The sequence below is a fragment of the Aethalodelphis obliquidens genome, unplaced genomic scaffold (assembly GCF_003676395.1).
Source record: "Aethalodelphis obliquidens isolate GAN/ISIS:26980383/991018 unplaced genomic scaffold, ASM367639v1 scaffold8, whole genome shotgun sequence".
NCBI classification, from domain to species: Eukaryota; Metazoa; Chordata; class Mammalia; order Artiodactyla; family Delphinidae; genus Aethalodelphis; species Aethalodelphis obliquidens.
The window spans coordinates 42,353,541-42,374,753 of record NW_020837952.1 but is presented as its reverse complement, the minus strand read 5'-3'; the positions used below and the strand labels follow the sequence as shown (position 1 = coordinate 42,374,753).

At 39.6% G+C, this 21,213-nt stretch overlaps 1 protein-coding gene across 7 annotated transcripts in view; it reads right to left on the bottom strand.

The window, feature by feature from the left end:
* Nucleotides 1-222: 222 nt before the first annotated feature.
* The window catches only part of APAF1 (apoptotic peptidase activating factor 1), a 96,090-nt gene continuing 75,099 nt past the window's right edge, over nt 223-21,213 (bottom strand). For 5 of the 7 annotated variants that reach the window (XM_027107258.1, XM_027107260.1, XM_027107257.1 and 2 more), the window contains 5 exons: nt 10,201-10,320; nt 9,761-9,886; nt 7,988-8,113; nt 5,600-5,746; nt 223-1,296 (listed from right to left, as the gene is read on the bottom strand). In XM_027107258.1, coding sequence (XP_026963059.1) covers nt 1,150-1,296; nt 5,600-5,746; nt 7,988-8,113; nt 9,761-9,886; nt 10,201-10,320 — 666 coding nt within the window. In that variant the 3' untranslated portion in view covers nt 223-1,149. Of the gene's footprint in view, nt 1,297-5,599; nt 5,747-7,032; nt 7,201-7,987; nt 8,114-9,760; nt 9,887-10,200; nt 10,321-21,213 lie in introns of those variants that run through there. The other 2 variants (XM_027107259.1, XM_027107263.1) reach the window with 2 other exon arrangements.

The following is a 21,213-nucleotide window of genomic DNA, read 5'->3' as shown; positions in this document are numbered from 1 at the left end:
ATGCCGTTCATCTAAAAGTAAATGGAATTAGAAGAAATTTTTTTTTTTTTTTTTTTTTTTTTTTTGCGGTACGCGGGCCTCTCACTGCTGTGGCCTCTCCCGTTGCGGAGCTCAGGCTCCGGATGCGCAGGCTCAGCAGCCATGGCTCACGGGCCCAGCCGCTCCGCGGCACGTGGGATCCTCCCGGACCGGGGCATGAACCCGTGTCCCCTGCATCGGCAGGCGGACTCTCAACCACTGCGCAACCAGGGAAGCCCAGAAAATTATTTTTTACTATTTTCTATATCTTGGAAAAATTCTGTTGTTAAAAATTATGATTAAAATTGGCTCCTCGCCAATTATTCAGATTTACTAACATTTAACTGTGGAGCAATTACTTTAAATAAAGAGAGAAAAGTGAGGATTAAGAAAGGTTAAGTTCAGTCAAGTAGGAAGTCTGGTATGTAAAAAACCAGAGAAAGCAGGAGAGTGCCCAGTTCAGAGACTGACTGCTAAGAGTGCAGGTCCAGCCCGGGGCTGCCATCAGCTAATGAGAAAAGGTAGACCAACAAAATCTACGCACTCCAACACACGTAACTTTTGCTTCACAGAGAGTACTTTTGAAAGCTAAGACTCACTTATCAAGTGAATTAAAGGAAATTTTGCAAACTGTGCACGTAGACGCAATATTTTTAAAGCAAGTTTAAGGGGTGCACATAAGTTCTGAGATTATATTTGTGAGAACTATACCCCCTTGGGGTAAATGTGGTTCAGAAATCAAGCCACTACTACCCTGAGGCACAGCCTGCATAATATTATTAAAATATATATTTCCTTCAAATTATTCTCATTAATTATGTCAACCAATTAGAATGCATCAAGGGAGAATTTTACCAGTGGTATAACAAGGTACATATTTACATTTTCATTTGTATCTTAAGGACAAACTGTTAAAAATGATGATGATGATTATGAAAAGTAAGATTAAAGGTGTGTTCATTTGGGAAAAGCTACATTAATAGTATTCATCCAACCACAAACACTTTCGTATTGAATGCAATACTGCAAAACAATTCACAGCTTTATAAAAAGTTGAAATACAGTTTCATTACGATTTTTTTTTCCAATTCAAAATTAAAAGAGTTCAACTTACATCGCTGCTTAACTATTTTACTCTAAAATCTTTAAAATATATAAAATACCAAGATTATCAACAGTCACATATGTTTTGAAGTCAGGGGACACATGTATTTTCTTAAGATTGGTTCCATTTGTGTAGAAGGTCTGTGAGGATTCCCCAGTGACAACATTCCACCACTGTTCAGAGAAAAATAAAATTCTTATTAGGTTGGCAATTATAGTGTGAGACAATCTGCAGTGCCAGCTGGATCCTTCACCCCATCACCTCCCCACTCCCAAACTAAAGCAAACACCAGGAAGGATGTCTAAGGTTTAACGCTGAATACAGTATTATCAACCCAGTCCACCATTCCTGATTAACCCTGGTGACTGCCTCACAGCTACCCTACACCTAAACCCACTGTAAGGCATGCTGGAGAAACATGCAGCCTACTCAGAGCTGCAGACAGAAGGCTACACAAAGCCCATTATGGCCATGGCTGGACTGAATTCTCCTGTCTGCATATCCTTCTCAGTGGAATGGAAAGAATGACCCTCTCTTCTCTAAAAATGCCCCTTTGCAGAAATGGACAGGAATTTTGGCAGCTATCAAGACTACTGATAATACGGGCTGCAGGATAGAATGTTCTCTCTACTGAATCTTCCCTTTCACCAGGAGTGATTCAAGAGCCCATTACCAAGTTTTTTATTTAAAAGTCTATATATTTATTTACTAAATAAATACTGAACATCTCAAATGTAGCAGGTGCTCTGGCCAAGTCCTTCCTTTCTCTTCCCAATTACTGAATCCACTAAGATTATAACAATATTTATATTCCTTTACTAAATGGAGATCATGAAGCTTACCTACATATCTCACAACTAAGATGAAGGCAAAAGAGACCATGTACATGAACACCTTTTGAAAAGGCCTCAGGTACATCAAGATTCTGAGTATTATGAATGCAATGATCACTTCTGTGTCCGTGGCAATGCCTAGCATTCCGCCTTGCTCGTGTGACTGGGTCAACTATTCATTAGTTATTAGTTATACTAATATTAGTTATTAGTAATGGTAACTGGTAAAAAAAACTGGTATACCTTGTGGACTTAAGTTAAACCTCAATGAAGCAACATGTACTAACTTGAAATTTTCCAGGACTAACAATTTTGCTTCATAAAATAGCAGTGTAATCAAGACTGTAGAGGACAGTCGCTAGAGGCAAATCGTAGAGGTAGTAAGGCCCTTAGAGATCACCTAGTCCAACTGCCTCACTTAACAAGTAAGGAAACCAGGGTTGAGAGAGAAGAAAGGCCTTGTCACTGTGGGCAACACCACTAGCAGGTGGCAGAGGTGGAAGAGTTATCCGGCTTCCAAACCTAGTGCACCCACTGCCTTTCCCTCTATTAAAACAGACCACTCGACTTGGAAACACTACCCCAGCCACTAATGTGAATATGGACTAAAAGACAATGATATTAAATAGGACTTATGCAGGGGACTTCTGGGCAGTGAAACTACTCCGTATAATACTACAATGGTGGACACGTGTCGTTATACATTTGTCAAAATTCACAGACTGTACAACACCAAGAGTGAACCCTAATAGAAATTATGGATTTTGGGTGATAATGACATGTCAATGAACATTCATCAGCTGTAACAAATGTACCCTCTGGTGGGGGATGTTGACAGTGGGGGAAGCTTGCACATGGGGAAGGGGTGGGTGTATGGGAACTCTGTACTTTCCATTCAGTTTTGCTGAGAAATTAAATCTGCTTTAAGGAATAAAGTAAATTAAAAAAAATAGCAGGGATATTTATGGAAGGAGGGATAAATTGGGAATTTGGGATTAACAGATACAAACTACTATATATAAAATAGATAAACAACAAGGACCTATTGTATAGCCCAGGGAACTATATTCAACATCTTGTAATAACCTATAATGGAAAAGAATCTGAAAAAGAATATATATATATAATATTATAATATATATATTATATTGTAATATATTTTATATATATATATATATCTGAGTCACTTTGCTGTACAACTGAAACACTGTAAATCAACTATACTTCAATTTTTAAAAGATAGCTAACATTTACTCAGGGTACACTATGTGCCACCATGTATAAGTATTTCACTTGTATTAACTCCTTTAACCCTCCCAACCCTATGAGGTAGGTGTTATTATTACACCCATTTTACAGATGAGAAAGTAGAGACTAAATCACCTTGTGCAAGATCACAAAGCTACTGAGTGGCAGATCCGGGCTTTGAATTCAGGTAGTCTGCCCCAAGTCTCACACTCCTGACCTTTATATTCTGTTGCCTCTATGTAATGGAAAACCTGAATTTATCATCATGTATTTCATATTTCAAATCAGCCTTTCTCCTCATGAGTATGAATTAATGTGGATTTCTTGTCATTCTAACAGTATGTACTCTGTGGCATAACACAAGTAAATTACATTATTTTTTACTTATAAATAGGAATAACTTTGAAAGTTAAGAGCTTTTTAGCTACTGGATACCTACTTTATCTTACTGACATTCAATTCATACAGCTTGGATTATAAAGTAAACAGACTCAAAAGGCCTATTTTCTTGGACATTACAGCAGCTGTTCCTTTTTACTTTTAATTTGCTCTGTGCTCTTAGATAGTCTCATGAACATGCTGGGTAGATGCAGGCTGGGCTATATCACAACCAGTTTAACCATGCTAGTAATCAAACCAAAAGGAAGAACAGCCTGATTGCCACTGAAATATACAGACTGAATATATAGGCTATAGGCTCTTTCATCCTGAAGACATAACTTCAACATCGATTCTGCTGTTTATTTCAAGGTTCTCCAGGAACTCTGGAAATCTAGTCACTGATCTCTATCATATCTTGTAAGCCAGACTCACAATTATGTGATACCCTTCTATGGTGCACAGAGCATCAAAAGACATGGTCTCTAGAAGCTCAGTGTCAAAGATGAGCAGTTAAGATTTTCAGCAGTTAATACGGCTGAAGACTCCCAGCTTCCAACACAAAGACAGCAATGTCGCTCCTCTAAGAATCATCCTCAGAACAGACTAAGAGTGCAGTTTATCTCTACACTAAAGAAGAACAAGTGGTGATAGTCTCACAATCCCCTAATAACTAAATAAAGGTGTACCTTTATTTAGGTACAGGTTAATGCAACACCTTGTAAGCAGCATTGTATTTTCAATGTAAACTTGTAAAGGAATCATAACATACATCCTCTCATAGAGCTAAAAACTGCCCTCTGATTTATCTTTTTTATAAGCTAGATTTTTACATTAAATAAAATTGCATCTACATAGGTCCCATATAACCAAAAACTTCAATTCAGTCATTCAAATATTTTTGAACATCTATACTATATTAGACAATTAATCAGAATCATCTCCTACAGTTGAACGTTTTCAGTAAGAAAAAACAGTATCGTAAGATCTAATTCATTAGGGTCTAATTCATTAGGGATCTATTTTAAGTGATCAGTACAATACACAGTATCATCTTCAACCCCTTTTACAAGTAAATCACTACTCAAGACTCAGCTCAAGCATTCCCCTCCAATGGAAGCCTCTGCTAACTCCCAAAGGTAGAACTGTCCTCTCCTTTGTGCCTCTACTATCCTTATGCAAATGTGTCCCAGAACCCCTCTTACACTTAGAGACTTTATTTATTTACTGTCTGCTTCCTCCAAAGACTGTCAACCACCTGGGCAAGAACCAAGTCTTAAACATTGTGCCACGTAGCAGTGCCAGCACACAGTGGGCACTTAATACATTCTTAGTGAGTGGATGGATACAAAGATTGCAAGCACCAAAAAACGACCCTGAGGCACCACAACACGCTCAACTGTGGCCTCAGTATTTGCTAATAATAAGTTTGTATAAGGCAATCTACTAAGTAATTTTAGGAAATTCACAACCTCTGTGAACATCAGTTTCCTCACCTACAAACCAAGAATGATAAAATTTAAGCCTCGCAAAGCTGGCTAATAAGATGATGTAAGTAAAGCATTTTGTAAACTCTAAAGCAACATGCTGCCGCTGCTATTTTTATTATTATTACTACCACGACTACCACTACCATTACCACTAATACTTAAGAAAGGAAATTTCACAAATAAATTTTTTTAAAGACTCAACCAACACAGCTCACAATTAGTGAAGTAGAAAATCAAATTAAGTTAAACATCCCACTTTCTAGTCATTCTGATCGCCTAAGACTTTGTTTGGGGCAGGATGAGAGCTCTGGACTCAGAACATCCCTAACACTGTCATCAAAACTTCCAAGAGATCTGAAGAATGCAGCCTTGCAGATCTCAGTTTCGTCACTCAGAACGGGATAACAGTAATCACCCTTCCTCTCTGATGGGTTTGTACGAGGCCCAACTGAGACACAGGAAGTGAAAATAATTTGGAAAGTAGGATACAGGCTGTTCTTTTCTTTCAGTCTTTGAGAAACCCTTACCTTAAGATATCCTCCAGCAGAAACAAGCATTTTGCTATCTGGAGAAAAGCAAAGGTCAGTCACCCAGCCTCCGTGAGTAGCAGCTCCTTCTTCTACTGAAATCGGAGCAAACAAATGAAGAAGCTCACCATTTGAGACATTCCATATCTATAAAAACAATACACAGTTCATTAACAGGGTTACTCAGAAGTTTTATATATCTATCTATCTCATTTGGAACATATTTGGAAATATTTCTTAAAAATATAATTACAATTCAGTGATACCTTAGGAATTTTTTAGATTACATTCTCTCCTGTGCAAATTTTTAAAAATTACTAATTATAATTAAAATGCATTATTTACAATATTTATCATTAACTATACTCCAAAAAATATAACAAAATGACTTAGAGTGACTGATTAGAATACTGTGACTCTTTCACTGAATAAAAGGAGTATGGGGCTTCCCTGGTGGCTCACTGGTTAAGAATCCGCCTGCCAATGCAAGGGACAGGGGTTTGAGCCCTGGTCTGGGAAGATCCCACACGCAGTGGAGCAACTAAGCCCGTGCACCACAACTACTGAACCTGCGCTCTAGAGCCTGCAAGCCACAACTACTGAGCCTGCGCTCTAGAGCCCGTGAGCCACAACTACTGAGCCTGCACTCTAGAGCCCGCAAGCCACAACTACTGAGTCTGCGTGCTGCAACAACTGAAGCCCACGCACCTAGAGCCCGTGCCCTGCAATGAGAGGCCGCCGCAATGAGAAGCCTGCACACCTCAATGAAGAGTAGGCCCCGCTCGCCGCAACTAGAGAAAGCCCGCGTGCAGCAACAAAGACCCGACGCAACCAAAAATTTAAAAAATTCAAAAAAAAAAAAAGAGTATGATGGGAGAAGCAAGGAATAAACAAAAAAGGCCTAACAAATAAACTACCTCAAAAGAACAAAGAATTCTAGTTCAGGATCTACCACTAAGAATATTGACAGACACTATTCAAACACCTAAAGTATATATATTTTAAACAGTTAAGTCCCAGTAAGGTTATATATATATATATGTATTTTTTTATATTTTATATGTATAAAATAAACAAGCAAGCAAGCATATACACATACATTCACTAAGATTAGTTTACTAAGCTCTTAAAAACAACCCAATTACTTATAGATACTAATATTTTCATTTATTTCCAGTGATACTTAATATATGAGCAGTACTCTAATTTTTCAAAGAAATTATACATCAGAATAAGAAAAACAGAGGCATAAATAGCAAAAGAAAATAATCAAAATCATCATTTGTAAACGTCCCCTGGGAAATCCAAGAGAATCAAATGGAAAAACTGATTATCAAGAATTCAGTAAGATAGCTAGATAGAAGATATATATATATAAAATTAATAGCTTTCCTATATTTTGAAAAATCAAGAAAAACAGAAAATTTTTTTAATGTACTAAAGAAAAATTTTTAAATAACCCTTATTTAAAGAGACAATTTTTACCTTTAGGGGTTTCTGGAAAATGAAACACTGCCTCATAACCAGTAAAAGAGCCCTTTCATCCAGAGGTGAAAACTCAGAGCAAAATGAATGTTCCCAAAGCAGTCCTGCCCCTTTGGCTGGCATGGCATTTATGAGAATGGTATACAGAAGGTTGGTTACTTAGTCCTCAAGCAAGAGAATCTTAATTTTCCTGGAAAGCCTATCTGATAATGCCCCTATTCCTGCATAATGCATACTGTCTCATTCTTCTGCATTATATACCTACCTATTCCTTGAATTTTAATTCCTGCTTCGTAAAAAAGAACAAAATAACATACAAAAAACAAGACTCTCCTGATTATACCAGTTACCAAAGCAGCCACCCCCAATGCCCAAACTTTTTCCATCAACCGCCCAATCCTTCTAACACAACCAGAGGCAGACAATCCCACGAGGATGGCAATAGGCTCCACTCTAAATGCTGACTACCTAATGGATATAGTCCTAAAGAGACCTTTCAGTGCAGGAAACAGCAGAATTGCAATTCATTTATAATCTAGACAACAATTTACAAAAATTATTTTCCTCACATTCTGCCACTAAAAACAATCTTTGGTTCAGGTCCAAGAATTAAGATGAATCATTCTCAAGCTAACAGCACAGAATCAACTGCAAATAACTAGGGCATCTGCCTCCTCACGTACATGGGAAATGCTTCACTTTAACTCTAAAATGAATTCTTTTCTGCAGTGAAGTGCAGCTGTGAACACAACGTGCATAAGAAACAGAACAAAGAATGCCTCATCCAACCAGAACCCTGGGGCCTGTGCTTCCCTGTCACATTAACAAAGGCCCCAGATATGGTACAGAGGGCTAGCCAAAGCTATAAGGAGAGCAGTGCTTTCATGTCAGCAAACACCCTACCCTGATTTCTCCGTTGTCATCTCCAGTTGCCAACAGGCTACTGTCCACAGAGAAGGCAGAGCAGCGCACGCAGCCTTTGTGGCCTCTCAATTCATGAAGAGGGGAAAGGAGCTCAAAACTCCAAATCTGGAAGGCAATTCAGATTGTTTAGGAATAGTAAATACACTCAAAATAAGCATCTATAAACCCTGCCTCGAGTGCTAGTTAGCCATAAATTCAATCATATGAAGTTCTAACATTCAACAGTTCATAAACTTTCATGAGAGGCCCAAATGCCAACTAGAAACCTGGTTCATTTTTTAGAGTTTCCCTTTAATTACTCAAGTAAACTTAAGCTCAAGGATCAAAGTCACACCTTCCTTAACTTTAGACTTAGAAGGAAGAATAGCAAAGCAGTCTATGGAGTACAGCAGACTTGAGTGGAGTCCTGGCTCCACTATTTACTAGTTCCTTGGCCTAGGACAACCCACATAAGCTTCTCTGGCTTCAGTTTCTTCATCTGTATGATGGAGACAATAGCACCTATAGAGTGAAAATTAAATGAGATAATAGAGACTGAAATTCCTAGCAAAGGGCCTAACGGTACGGCAAGAGTACTTTAAAGGTTAGTCCCTATACCATCCTACTATCTTAGCAGCCAAAGGCTGTTCTTTTCCTTCCAATATTCTCCCTGGTGGTTCTGCCATCACCATTTAACAAGCTTAAACTGAAAATGTGTTCCAGGCACTGTGAGCAAAGAACTGGTGGTGCAAAGATAACTGGTTTCAGTCCCTGTCCTTGAAAAGTTTCTAGTTTAATCATAAATGTTTGAGCCAACAGTGGTATGAAGTAAATTAATATGAGTAATATGTAATAGGAACACTGAGGGTGGAGCAGCTAATCCTGCCTGAGGGCCAGGAAAGGGTTCACTGAAGGACTGACCTTAAATCTAGGTCTAGAAGAATGAGTCATAATGCTTCCAGGTAAAAAAGGATACAAGGTTGTATCAAGTGAAAGTTAACAGTGCACACAAAAAGATGGAAGTAGAAGTAGTCTGGCACAGAGGGAACAATGTAGCAGAAAGAGGTGGTGATGGGCTAAGGACTTGAGCTTATAAACCATCAGGTCACAGAGGAGTTTCAACAGGGAACTCGGGCAGCAGTAGGGAAGATAAACCGGAGGAAGTACAGACCAGTGGCAGGTCCACCAATAAAAAAGGAGAGCCTGGTCTTCAGGGTGGGGCAAGGAAGAGAACAAGGATCCAGGAGACACTGAGGAGTAATCAATAGAGCACAAAAGACAGGAGAGTCCCAGGCAACTCCAGTGTTCACAGTTTGGAAAGACGGGTAGATAATGATGCCGTTAACAAAGATGGAGAAAAAAGAAGAGAATGGAGAATGGAGTATTCAATGTCCCCAACCAGGGAGCATCATTTCACTGGAATGTGATTTTTAAAAGCATCGATTTACATCAATTACAAAAAAATTTACTGTGGGTGTACAATTAAATGTAAATCTCTTTCAATGCTTTTTATTGCCTAAAATATTCAGTAGACACTGCCTTTGATTACTAACAGACAAAAGTTATCAGTAAGGGAGAAATCAAAAATCCTCAATGTCATTCACTTAATCTATTTGACACAAACTAAATGTCAATGGGCATCCTCCAAAAATTCACAAAATGAGACAGACATGTAGACAGAAACTTATTATTCTGTTTTACACATTAGTTGGACTCATAATACATAACAAATACCAAGGTCTTATGCATGCACCTTTCAACCGATTGGCCTACCTTTGCAGTCTTGTCAGCAGAGGTAGAAGAATACTTGGTTGCATCAGGAGAAATATCACAAGAAAGAACTGTATCCTGATGACAGACAAAGTCTTTTTCTATTCTTCCAGTAATAATATTCCATACCTTCAAAGAAAAACTCAGAAGTTGACAATTAAGAACATTTTGTCTTACTGAGCATACACAGCCAGAAGACATCCTATAAACCAAGAGCTTTAGCACATTGGTTGTTCTGACCTCTTTAAGTGCCTTTTAGTACAAATGCTCATAAACACACAGCAGATGGATGACTGCAGTAGACAGAAAACAGGCATTTCTATTTTAGAAATTTAAAAATTTAAGTATTTACATATCAGCCACCTGCTTTTGGCTGTCACAATATAATCAATGCGATCGATATTAGAATATTTTTTTTAAAAGAAATGTGTGCTTCAAATTACCTTCACTGTTCCATCAAACGACCAGGAAAGCAGTCTTGAATTTTTCAAGAGTCTAAAGTCTTTCACAGTTTCCTGATGGGCTTGCAGAAAGACATATTCCTCTGATTGCCAATTCCATACCTGAATATCAGAGAAATAAGTCTGCTATAACCCTTTCCCCATAATATCCCATTAGAGAGGTGGAGGTGTATCACTCGCTTGTCTAAAGTCTTTCATCCTCATTGCACTTCAGTAAAATAAAGAAGAAAACCAAGTAAGAATACGGTATTCCCATTTTACAGACAGAGAAGAGAAAAGCTGGGGTTAATTAACTTGACTATGGGCAAAATAAAATATTTTTCCTCCTAAATAAAGTCTGTTTTCTTCAGTTGCTTGGAGAGCAGTTAATTATACCAGAAGATAGAGAAAAGTCACAATATGTTCATGAGCTCACCATCTGATTAAATTTTCCAAAGAAAATTATCCCAATTACATATTCACAGATTCCTAAACTTCACAAGTTAGGCCAAGTGTCCAGATTCTGGCTCCACTGAAGCTACTGAATCCTACTGGCCCTATTGCCTGGGAAGGTCAGTTGACCAGAGCAGCTTCAAACCAGGTCGTGGAATTTCTGAGCTTCAGAGATCTTACCTAGCCCCTGATGCAATCCTCAAAATGACAAAAGTGATATAGTACATTATGTTTCACATGGCACTCCAGGAAGAACTCCTCAGATACAAGAGAAAGAGAAGAGATTGCAATGTTGGAGACAATGCGTTCAAAGTAGGCTTGAGAAATGAGCTGGAACTATGATTCACAAACTGAGAAGGGCACTTCAAACAAAGAGAATGAATGCTAGAGTTAAAGCACAGGAGCAGGAAAATGTGGAAAGATTACAGGTACCTGTTCATAGTTCAATCTGACTGGAACAGGATACATAGAAGGAACAGTAGGGAAAAAAGTTGAGAAAGATATTCAAGGAAACAGCCCAGAGAGCCTGAAGCTAGACTTCTGAGCTGTGGGCAATCAGGGAGTCTCCCACAGAATTTTCTTCTATTTTTTAATATTAGGAATAAAAAGATAATGAAAAAGCAGCCACCATCTCAGGTATGCACATTAGTAATATTCTGGGTCTCCTTTTTGACTGGTGAAGGTTAAACAGTAGAAATGCCTTTAAGGCTTTTCTTACTGGGCTTAGGCAAAATTGTAAAAGAAATTCACCTCTCTTACCCCCTTTCTTTACTCCTCTGTCCTCCACATTTAGCAATCACCCTCCCAGCCCCACCGAGCCCTGGCTCTCAGATATCTCCATCTTTTCTGTCTGAGTGTTCGTTCACAGAAGCAGGGTATCTTGTGTGAGAGCAAGGGACCTTAGAAGAGGAGCTGGAAGTGAGAGTAGTTCTAAAGAGGATGAAATGGGAATTTCAGTACTTTAAGAGCGCAATAAGATATGCTGAGGTAGGGGGAAGAAACAGAAGCTTTCTGGCTCCCCAAATCGTATCAGGAAAAATGGCATCCTGTGTGACTAAACATAGAATACCCTGGACCACTACCACTAGGAAACTTCTGGCTCCCTCCTCCTACTGTCTGGGCTTTACTGGACTAGAGGATCAGTGGCTGTTACTAACAGCTCTTCCAGGTTGGCTGGCACTGCCATTCCCAGCTGTGTCTGATTCAATGTTCACTCCTGACTGAGGTTCTTACTGCTACCCTCCACACATCAAGAAGTCAGAGAGCCTTCCTGAGCAGATATAACAAAGAATTTGACAATCACTGAGGGGAAATGAAGACTAGCCTTAGCAGCTTTTGTTGCAGATGCTTTCTGATAAGGCAATGATGACAAGGATACCTTTTTTGTTGACCTCAAACATACTGTGCTAGTTGAATCACCTTATATAATAGCTAAACTTCCACCAGCATTATCAGTCACATGTATAAAGGTTAAGTTTGGGTATGTCTCTACAATTAGCTATAATTTTTGCAATGTATGCACACTGGAATTTTTTCAGCTATATAAATTTAAATTTTAAAAAATGCTAAAGAATCTTTTTATACTTGTAAGAATCAATATATTCTCATTCATTGGCTCAGGTAAACACAGCTACTACTTGGGCTTTATTTACATCAAGGTAAAAGATCAAAAACTACCAAAACAGGGCTTCCCTGGTGGCGCAGTGGTTGAGAATCTGCCTGCCAATGCAGGGGACACGGGTTCAAGCCCTGGTCTGGGAAGATCCCACATGCCGCGGAGCAACTAAGCCCGTGAGTCACAACTACTGAGCCTGCGCGTCTGGAGCCTGTGCTCCACAACAAGAGAGGCCGCGACCGTGAGAGGGCCGCACACCGTGATGAAGAGTGGCCCCCGCTTGCACAACTAAAGAAAGCCCTCGCACAGAAACGAAGACCCAACACAGCCAAAAATAAATAAATTTTTTAAGAAAAACTACCAAAACAGACCTCAACTTTCACAATTCTAGGTGCTATAATCAAGAGAGCTGATTCTTCAAATTTTGGCAATAACTTTAATTGAGCTTGACAAAGATTTACCAAACCCCAACTACATTCCAGGCACTGGGATACAAAGATGATTAAAATAAACCTCCAAAATGGCAACTATGTAAGGGGTTTTCAGATTTGTTAATTAACTTGATTGTGGTAATTATTTCACAATGTGTACATATATCAAATCATCACATTATGTGTCTTAAACATAATACAATTTTGCCAACTATACCTCAGTAAAGCTGCAGGGAAAAAAAAAAAACCTCCAATTAATTATTTATTAAAACATTAAAAAACTATAAAACAAAAACCCAACCAGTCAATTCTTGGAAATACCTACCAAGATTTTTGTTGCATGAATGTACATGCATTAAAACATTTTAAATGTAAAAAGTATTCTGAGTAGAGCAGAAAAAGAGGATGAAACACAGCTCATTTCTACAAATAATCTAACTTGGATCCTAAAAATATTCCTAGAAATTATTTCTCCCTCTGGCTGAGAATATCTGATCTTCAAGGAGGTCATAAAACCTGTGAATTTAGCTGTTGACAGAAAGACTATACTGTATACAATGTCTCAGCAGAATTTCATCAGATGTAGCTTAGTTTTACACATTTCAAAGCCATCTAGAGAGGAAGAAAGGTGAATATTACACTGAGTTTCAGAGCTAATACACTAGTACCATGGGAGCCTATAATAAGTAAGTTTCTGTACTAAAGGCAAATTTCATTCCAATCATATAGGACTCATAGAGACATAACATAAAAAGATTTTTTCCAAAACAGTTTTTAACAGTGTAGTTAAACATTGCCACTGTAGGAAATATATACATATGTATAAAATAAGAGAATACATACTAACTCCTGTTTGAACATACGCATTTATCTCCTTCTCCTTCACTTCTAAAACCCCACTAAAATGACAAAGTCAAGAATGAGAAAGAAGGTAACAACAAAACACTGGAGGCTGTATCGCAGGAGAAGAATGGTAACCAAGAAAACCGAATCTTAAAAGCATTAGAAAGACAAAAGCAACAAAACTGACACTACAGAACTCCCAAAATGCTCAGAAACTGAGGGCACAAAGTACATCCAGAGGTGGGAATGAGGGTGGGGCTAAAAAAAGATGTATCAGGAGTTGTGGGAAGATGGCAGTGATGCAGGCATCTCCTTGAAGCCTCCATAAGAGTAGCAAAGCAACTAAAATAGCAAATCCAAAAATGCACAGACAATATCAACAAGACTAATATCAACAAGACTTAATATCAACATGTTAAGTGACACAGTATCCCCCAAAACCACAAGATACAAGTAAGTGGGGACAAACTGAGAGCTGCAAGACTTGCACAGTAACAGCATCTGTATGGGTAGAAGCAGAGGGAAGCATAATGAGTCTGACAAACCTAAAAACAGGAGAATCTCAAAAGAGCCAAGCACCATCCACTGAAAAGTGCAAAGGACCAACAGGGAACAGCAGCAGAAACTGAGTGCAAGACTGACTGTACTGTGTGGCACAGTCTGGAAGGGCTAAAGCAGTCTAGACCCTATGAACTCTCAAAAATAACCAGGACAATCCTACAATGAGGAGAAACTGTTGGGAATAGAATCTAAAGTAAGAAAAACAAGGATGATGGCAGCAAAGGAAAGGGAAGGTCTCCATAAAAATGAGGGAAGGGGATAGAACAAAGGGATCTCATCAGAACAATGCCATTATTTTTAACACTTCATGAAAACAACAGAACATGGAACTGCAGAGCTGTGAAGAAAGAAATGTTGTCCTTCCCAATCCCTTCAAAAAGTTCAGGAAAACTAATTTCCTGTAAAAAGAAAAGAATCACTATTGAATCCCAAACAATGTTATTATGAGAAAAAAAAAGAATAAAGTGCTGAATAATACTGCTAAAACAAACCAGAAAGAAGAATCTCTGGATTAAAGGACACCAGCACAACTGAGGGTAGGATAGCAATTTTGAGAACAGGGGGATCAGTGAAGGTTTACACACTAAACGCTGAGACATTATACGATCCACACCCCCCTTCCCGCTCTCTTCCCCCACTTAGCTCTAAGAACCTATCTGCCAGGTTTATAACCTCCAGGAGAAGACCAGAGATTCCTCTCTAGGAATCTGACAAGACCAAGACAAAGACCTAAAGACACTGACAACAGAGTTTCCCCATCCAGATCACCTTTCAGAGGAGGTCTCAGTCAATACACAGAGCTCCCAGTCAGCCTTTTAGTATCCATCTCTGGGTAATGAATGATCACCACACAGCTGAGGAAGGCCTTTAAAATAAGAGGCCAAAACATCCAAATAGAAAAAAATTGGAGGGAAGAGCAACTATGCAGGAAAATGAGATTTTGAGGGAAAAAATACATGTAATATATATGACAAAATTTATACATTATTTATATACCCATCTATCCTCAGAGAAGATATTTCATCTACAAAACAAGAACACATGCTCTACAGAAAAATTAAACAAACAATAGAAAGGACTCTCCAGCATTAAAAATATAATGGTAGAAATGAAAAACTCAATGAAAGGGTTGGAAGATAAAGCTGAGGAAAACTCCCAGAAAATAGAGTATGGTACAGAAAGATGAAACATAGAAAAAAAAAAACTAGATGATCAGTCCAGGAGATCCAATATCTGAATAAGGGATGTTACCAGAAAAAGGAAGCATATGGGGAGTGTGGGGGGTGGGAGTGAATCAAAGAAATAATTCAAGTAAATTTCTATGAATTGAAAAACTTAAGTTTCCAAACTGAGAAGGGATAGTGCAAGTCAAAAACAATGGATGAAACAAACACACAAAGGCACATCATCATGAAATTTCAAAATTCTGGGGACAAAGAAAAGATCCTAAAATCTTCCAGAGAGAAAGATTAGGAATCAAAATGGCTTCAGACTTCTCAACATGAGCTTTGAAACTCGGAAAAAGAAAAAAACAATGTCTTCAAGGATTTAGGGTAAAATAATTTCCAACTATTACCAAAGGTAGACTTTTCCTAAATTGCACTAAGGCAGAAAAGGCATTCATAGTACACTTGGTCTACTTAGTCATAACAATGACACTAATGACCTAAACAAACTTTGGTTGTGATTGTGTTGGGATGACAGGGATCGACAAAAGGGTGTGCGTATATGTTGGAGGTAGGACAAGTGGGAGGAGAAAAAGAGCTAAATTTTCATCTTAATATAAGGAATTCAGTAGATAAACCCTCAAACCTAAAAAATCAAGAATTAGCACTACAAGCATGCAGTATAGGGTTATGAAGGTAAACAGCAAAAGAAACATCTAAAAGCTAAAAGTGGTGCTTTAAGAGAAAGAGAAATGGGGGAGTCTATTTTTTATAATGAGCCTTGTAATACTATGACTTTTAAAAGTATGTGCACTTTTAAAAGTATGTGCATACTTTTCAGTGGATGGTACTTGGCTCTTTGGGGATTCTCCTGTTTTTAGGTTTGTCAGACTCATTATGCTTCCCTCTGCTTCTACCCATACAGATGCTGTTACTGTGCAAGTCTTGCAGCTCTCAGTTTGTCCCCACTTACTTGTATCTTGTGGTTTTGGGGGATACTATGTCACTTAACATGTTGATATTAAATGTACATACACACAAGTGCTTCCTCACAGAGGGGTTGGAGCTGCGGCAGACGCAGCCCTGGGCAGCCCCTTCTCTGCCACCTCCTTCTCTTCCTGAGGGCTCCCCACTCCTCTTGCCCTCCGACGCTACCCAGATAACACTGAAGAAAACCTCTGTGCATAAATATTTCTCCATACTTGATTATTTTCTTAAGACAGGAATAAAAATGTTCAGTCAAAAGCCACGTGGCTAACAGGGTCTTGGTGCTCCAGCCAGGTGTCAGGCCTGTGCCTCTGAGGTGGGAGAGCCGAGCTCAGGACATTGGTCCACCAGAGACCTCCCAGCTCCACGTAATATCAAACGGCAAAAGCTCTCCCAGAGATCTCCATCTCAATGCTAAGACCCAGATCCACTCAACGACCAGCAAGCTACAAAAAACTAGCAAGACAGGAACACAACCCCACCCATTAGCAGAGAGGCTGTCTAAAACCATAATAAGGTCACAGACACCCCAAAACACACCACTGGACGCGGTCCTGCCCACCAGAAAGACAAGATCCAGCCTCATCCACCAGAACACAGGCACCAGTCTCCTCCACCAGGAAGCCTACACAACCCAATGAACCAACCTTAGACACTGGGGACAGACACCAAAAACAACGAAAACTACGAACCTGCAGCCGGCAAAAAGGAGACCCCAAACACAGTAAGTTAAGCAAAATAAGAACACAGAGAAACACACAGCAGAAGAAGGAGCAAGGTAAAAACCCACCAGACCAAACAAATGTAGAGGAAATAGGCAGTCTACCTGAAAAAGAATTCAGAGTAATGATAGTAAAGGTGATCCAAAATCTTGGAAATGGAATGCAGAAAATACAAGAAATGTTTAACAAGGACATAGAAGAACAAAAGAGCAAACAAGCAATGATGAACAACACAGTAAATGAAATTAAAATTTCTCTAGAAGGAATCAATAGCAGAATAACTGAGGCAGAAGAACAGATAAGTGATCTGGAAGATAAAATAATGGAAATAACTACCACAGAGCAGAATAAAGAATGAAAAGAATTGAGGACAGTCTCAGAGACCTCTGGGAAAACATTAAATGCACCAATATTTGAATTACAGGGGACCCAGAAGAAGAAGAGAAAAAGAAAGGGACTGAGAAAATATTTGAAGAGATTATAGTTGAAAACTTCCCTAATATGGGAAAGGAAATACTCAATCAAGTCCAGGAAGCACAGACAGTCCCATACAGGATAAATCCAAGGAGAAACATGCCAAGACACATATTAATCAAATTGTCAAAAATTAAATACAAAGAAAACATATTAAAAGCAGCAAGGGAAAAACAACAAATAACACACAAGGGAATCCCCATAAGGTTAACAGCTGATCTTTCAGCAGAAACTCTGCAAGCCAGAAGGGAGTGGCAGGACATATTTAAAGTGATGAAAGGGAAAAACCTACAACCAAGATTACTCTACCCAGGAAGGATCTCATTCAGATTCAACGGAGAAATTAAAACCTTTACAGGCGCCGCGGCTGGCCGGGAGAGGGCGCCGCGGCTGGCCGGGAGAGGGCGCCGCGGCTGGCCGGGAGAGAGTCCAGGGAGGGGTCTGGACCTGACGAAGAGGCAAGAGACTTTTACGTCCCTCTTTGTTTCCTGGTGCACGAGGAGAGGGGATTAAGAACGCTGCTTGAGAGAGCTCCAGGGACGGGCGCGAGCCGCGGCTAAGAGTGCGGAGCCCAGAGACGGACATGGGACGCTAAGGCCGCTGCTGCCGCCGCCAGGAGGCCTGTGTGCAAACACAGGTCACTAGCCACACGCCCTTCTGGGGAGCCTGTGCAGCCCGCCACTGCCAGGGTCCTGGGATCCAGGGACGGCTCCCCGGGAGAGCGCACGGCTCGCCTCAGGCTGCAGCGTCACGCCGGCCTGCCGCTGCAGGCCCGCCCCGCACTCCGTGACCCTCCCTACCCCCCGGCCTGGGTGAGCCAGAGCCTCCGAATCAGCGGCTCCTTTAACCTCGTCCTGTCTGAGCAAAGAACAGACGCCCTCCGGCGACCTACACACACAGGCGGGGCCAAATCCAAAGCTGAGCCCCTGGGAACTGTCAGAACAAAGAAGAGAAAGGGAAATCTCTCCCAGCAGCCTCAGAAGCAGCGGATTAAAGCTCCACAATCAACTTGATATACCCTGCATCTGTGGAATACCTGAATAGACAAGGAATCATCCCAAATTAAGGAGCCCTGTGGATGAAAGGCTCTTGGTGCTGCAGCCAGGACTCAGTGCTGTGCCTCTGAGGTGGGAGAGCCAACTTCAGGACACTGGTCCACAAGAGGCCTCCCAGCTGCACATAATATCAAACAGCAAAAATCTCCCAGAGATCTCCATCTCAACGCCAGCACCCAGCTTCACTCAACGACCAGCAAGCTACAGTGCTGGACATCCTATGCCAAACAACTAGCAAGACAGGAACACAACCCCACCCATTAGCAGAGAGGCTGCCCAAAATCATAGTAAGTCTACAGACACCCCAAAACACACCACCAGACGTGGACCTGCCCACCAGAAAGACAAGATCCAGCCTCATACACCAGAACACAGGCACTAGTACCCTCCACCAGGAAGCCTACACAACCCACTGAACCAACCTTAGCCACTGGGGACAGACACAAAAAACAACAGGAACTACGAACCTTCAGCCTGCAAAAAAGGAGACCCCAAACACAGTAAGATAAGCAAAATGAAAAGACAGAAAAACACACAGCAGATGAAGGAGCAAGATAAAAACCCACCAGACCTAACAAATGAAGAGGAAATAGGCAGTCTACCTGAAAAAGAATTCAGAATAATGATAGTAAAGTTGATCCGAAATCTTGGAGATAGAATGGACAATAGAATGGACAAATTGCAAGAATCAGTTAACAAGGACCTAGAAGAACTAAAGATGAAGCAAGCAACGATGAACACCACAATAAATAAAATTAAAAGTACTCTAGATGGGATCAATAGCAGAATAACTGAGGCAGAAGAACGGATAAGTGACCTGGAAGATAAAATAGTGGAAATAACTACTGCAGAGCAGAATAAAGAAAAAAGAATGAAAAGAACTGAGGACAGTCTCAGAGACCTCTGGGACAACATTAAACGCACCAACATTCGAATTATAGGGGTTCCAGAAGAAGAAGAGAAAAAGAAAGGGACTGAGAAAATATTTGAAGAGATTATACTTGAAAACTTCCCTAATATGGGAAAAGAAATCATTAATCAAGTCCAGGAAGCACAGAGAGTCCCATACAGGATAAATCCAAGGAGAAATACGCCAAGACACATATTAATCAAATTGTCAAAAATTAAATACAAAGAAAACATATTAAAAGCAGCAAGGGAAAAACAACAAATAACACACAAGGGAATCCCCATAAGGTTAACAGCTGATCTTTCAGCAGAAACTCTGCAAGCCAGAAGGGAGTGGCAGGACATATTGAAAGTGTTGAAGGAGAAAAACCTGCAACCAAGATTACTGTACCCAGCAAGGATCTCATTCAGATTTGATGGAGAAATTAAAACCTTTACAGACAAGCAAAAGCTGAGAGAGTTCAGCACCACCAAACCAGCTCTACAACAACTGCTAAAGGAACTTCTCTAGGCAAGAAACACAAAAGAAGGAAAGGACCTACAATAACGAACCCAAAACAATTAAGAAAATGGGAATAGGAACACACATATCGATAATTACCTTAAATGTAAATGGACTAAATGCTCCCACCAAAAGACAGAGATTGGCTGAATGGATACAAAAACAAGACCCATATATTTGCTGTCTACAAGAGACCCACTTCAGACCTAGAGACACATACAGACTGAAAGTAAGGGGATGGAAAAAGGTATTTCATGCAAATGGAAACCAAAAGAAAGCTGGAGTAGCAATTCTCATATCAGACAAAATAGACTTTAAAACAAAGACTATTAGAAGAGACAAAGAAGGACACTACATAATGATCAAGGGATCAATCCAAGAAGAAGATATAACAATTGTAAATATTTATGCACCCAACATAGGTGCACCTCAATACATAAGGCAAATACTGACAACCATAAAAGGGGAAATCGACAGTAACACATTCATAGTAGGGGACTTTAACACCCCACTTTCACCAATGGACAGATCATCCAAAATGAAAATAAATAAGGAAACACAAGCTTTAAATGATACATTAAACGAGATGGAGTTAATTGATATTTATAGGACATTCCATCCAAAAACAACAGAATACACATTTTTCTCAAGTGCTCATGGAACATTCTCCAGGATAGATCATATCTTGGGTCACAAATCAAGCCTTGGTAAATTTAAGAAAATTGAAATTGTATCAAGTATCTTTTCTGACCACAACGCCATGAGACTAGATATCAATTACAGGAAAAGATCTGTAAAAAATACAAACACATGGAGGCTAAACAATACACTACTTAATAATGAAGTGATCACTGAAGAAATCAAAGAGGAAATCAAAAAATACGTAGAAACAAATGACAATGGAGACACAACGACCCAAAACCTGTGGGATGCAGCAAAAGCAGTTCTAAGGGGGAAGTTTATAGCAATACAAGCCCACCTTAAGAAGCAGGAAACATCTCGAATAAACAACCTAACCTTGCACCTCAAGCAATTAGAGAAAGAAGAACAAAAAAACCCGAAAGCTAGCAGAAGGAAAGAAATCATAAAAATCAGATCAGAAATAAATGAAAAAGAAATGAAGGAAACAATAGCAAAGATCAATAAAACTAAAAGCTGGTTCTTTGAGAAGATAAACAAAATAGATAAACCACTAGCCAGACTCATCAAGAAAAAAAGGGAGAAGACTCAAATCAATAGAATTAGAAATGAAAAAGGAGAGGTAACAACTGACACTGCAGAAATAAAAGAGATCATGA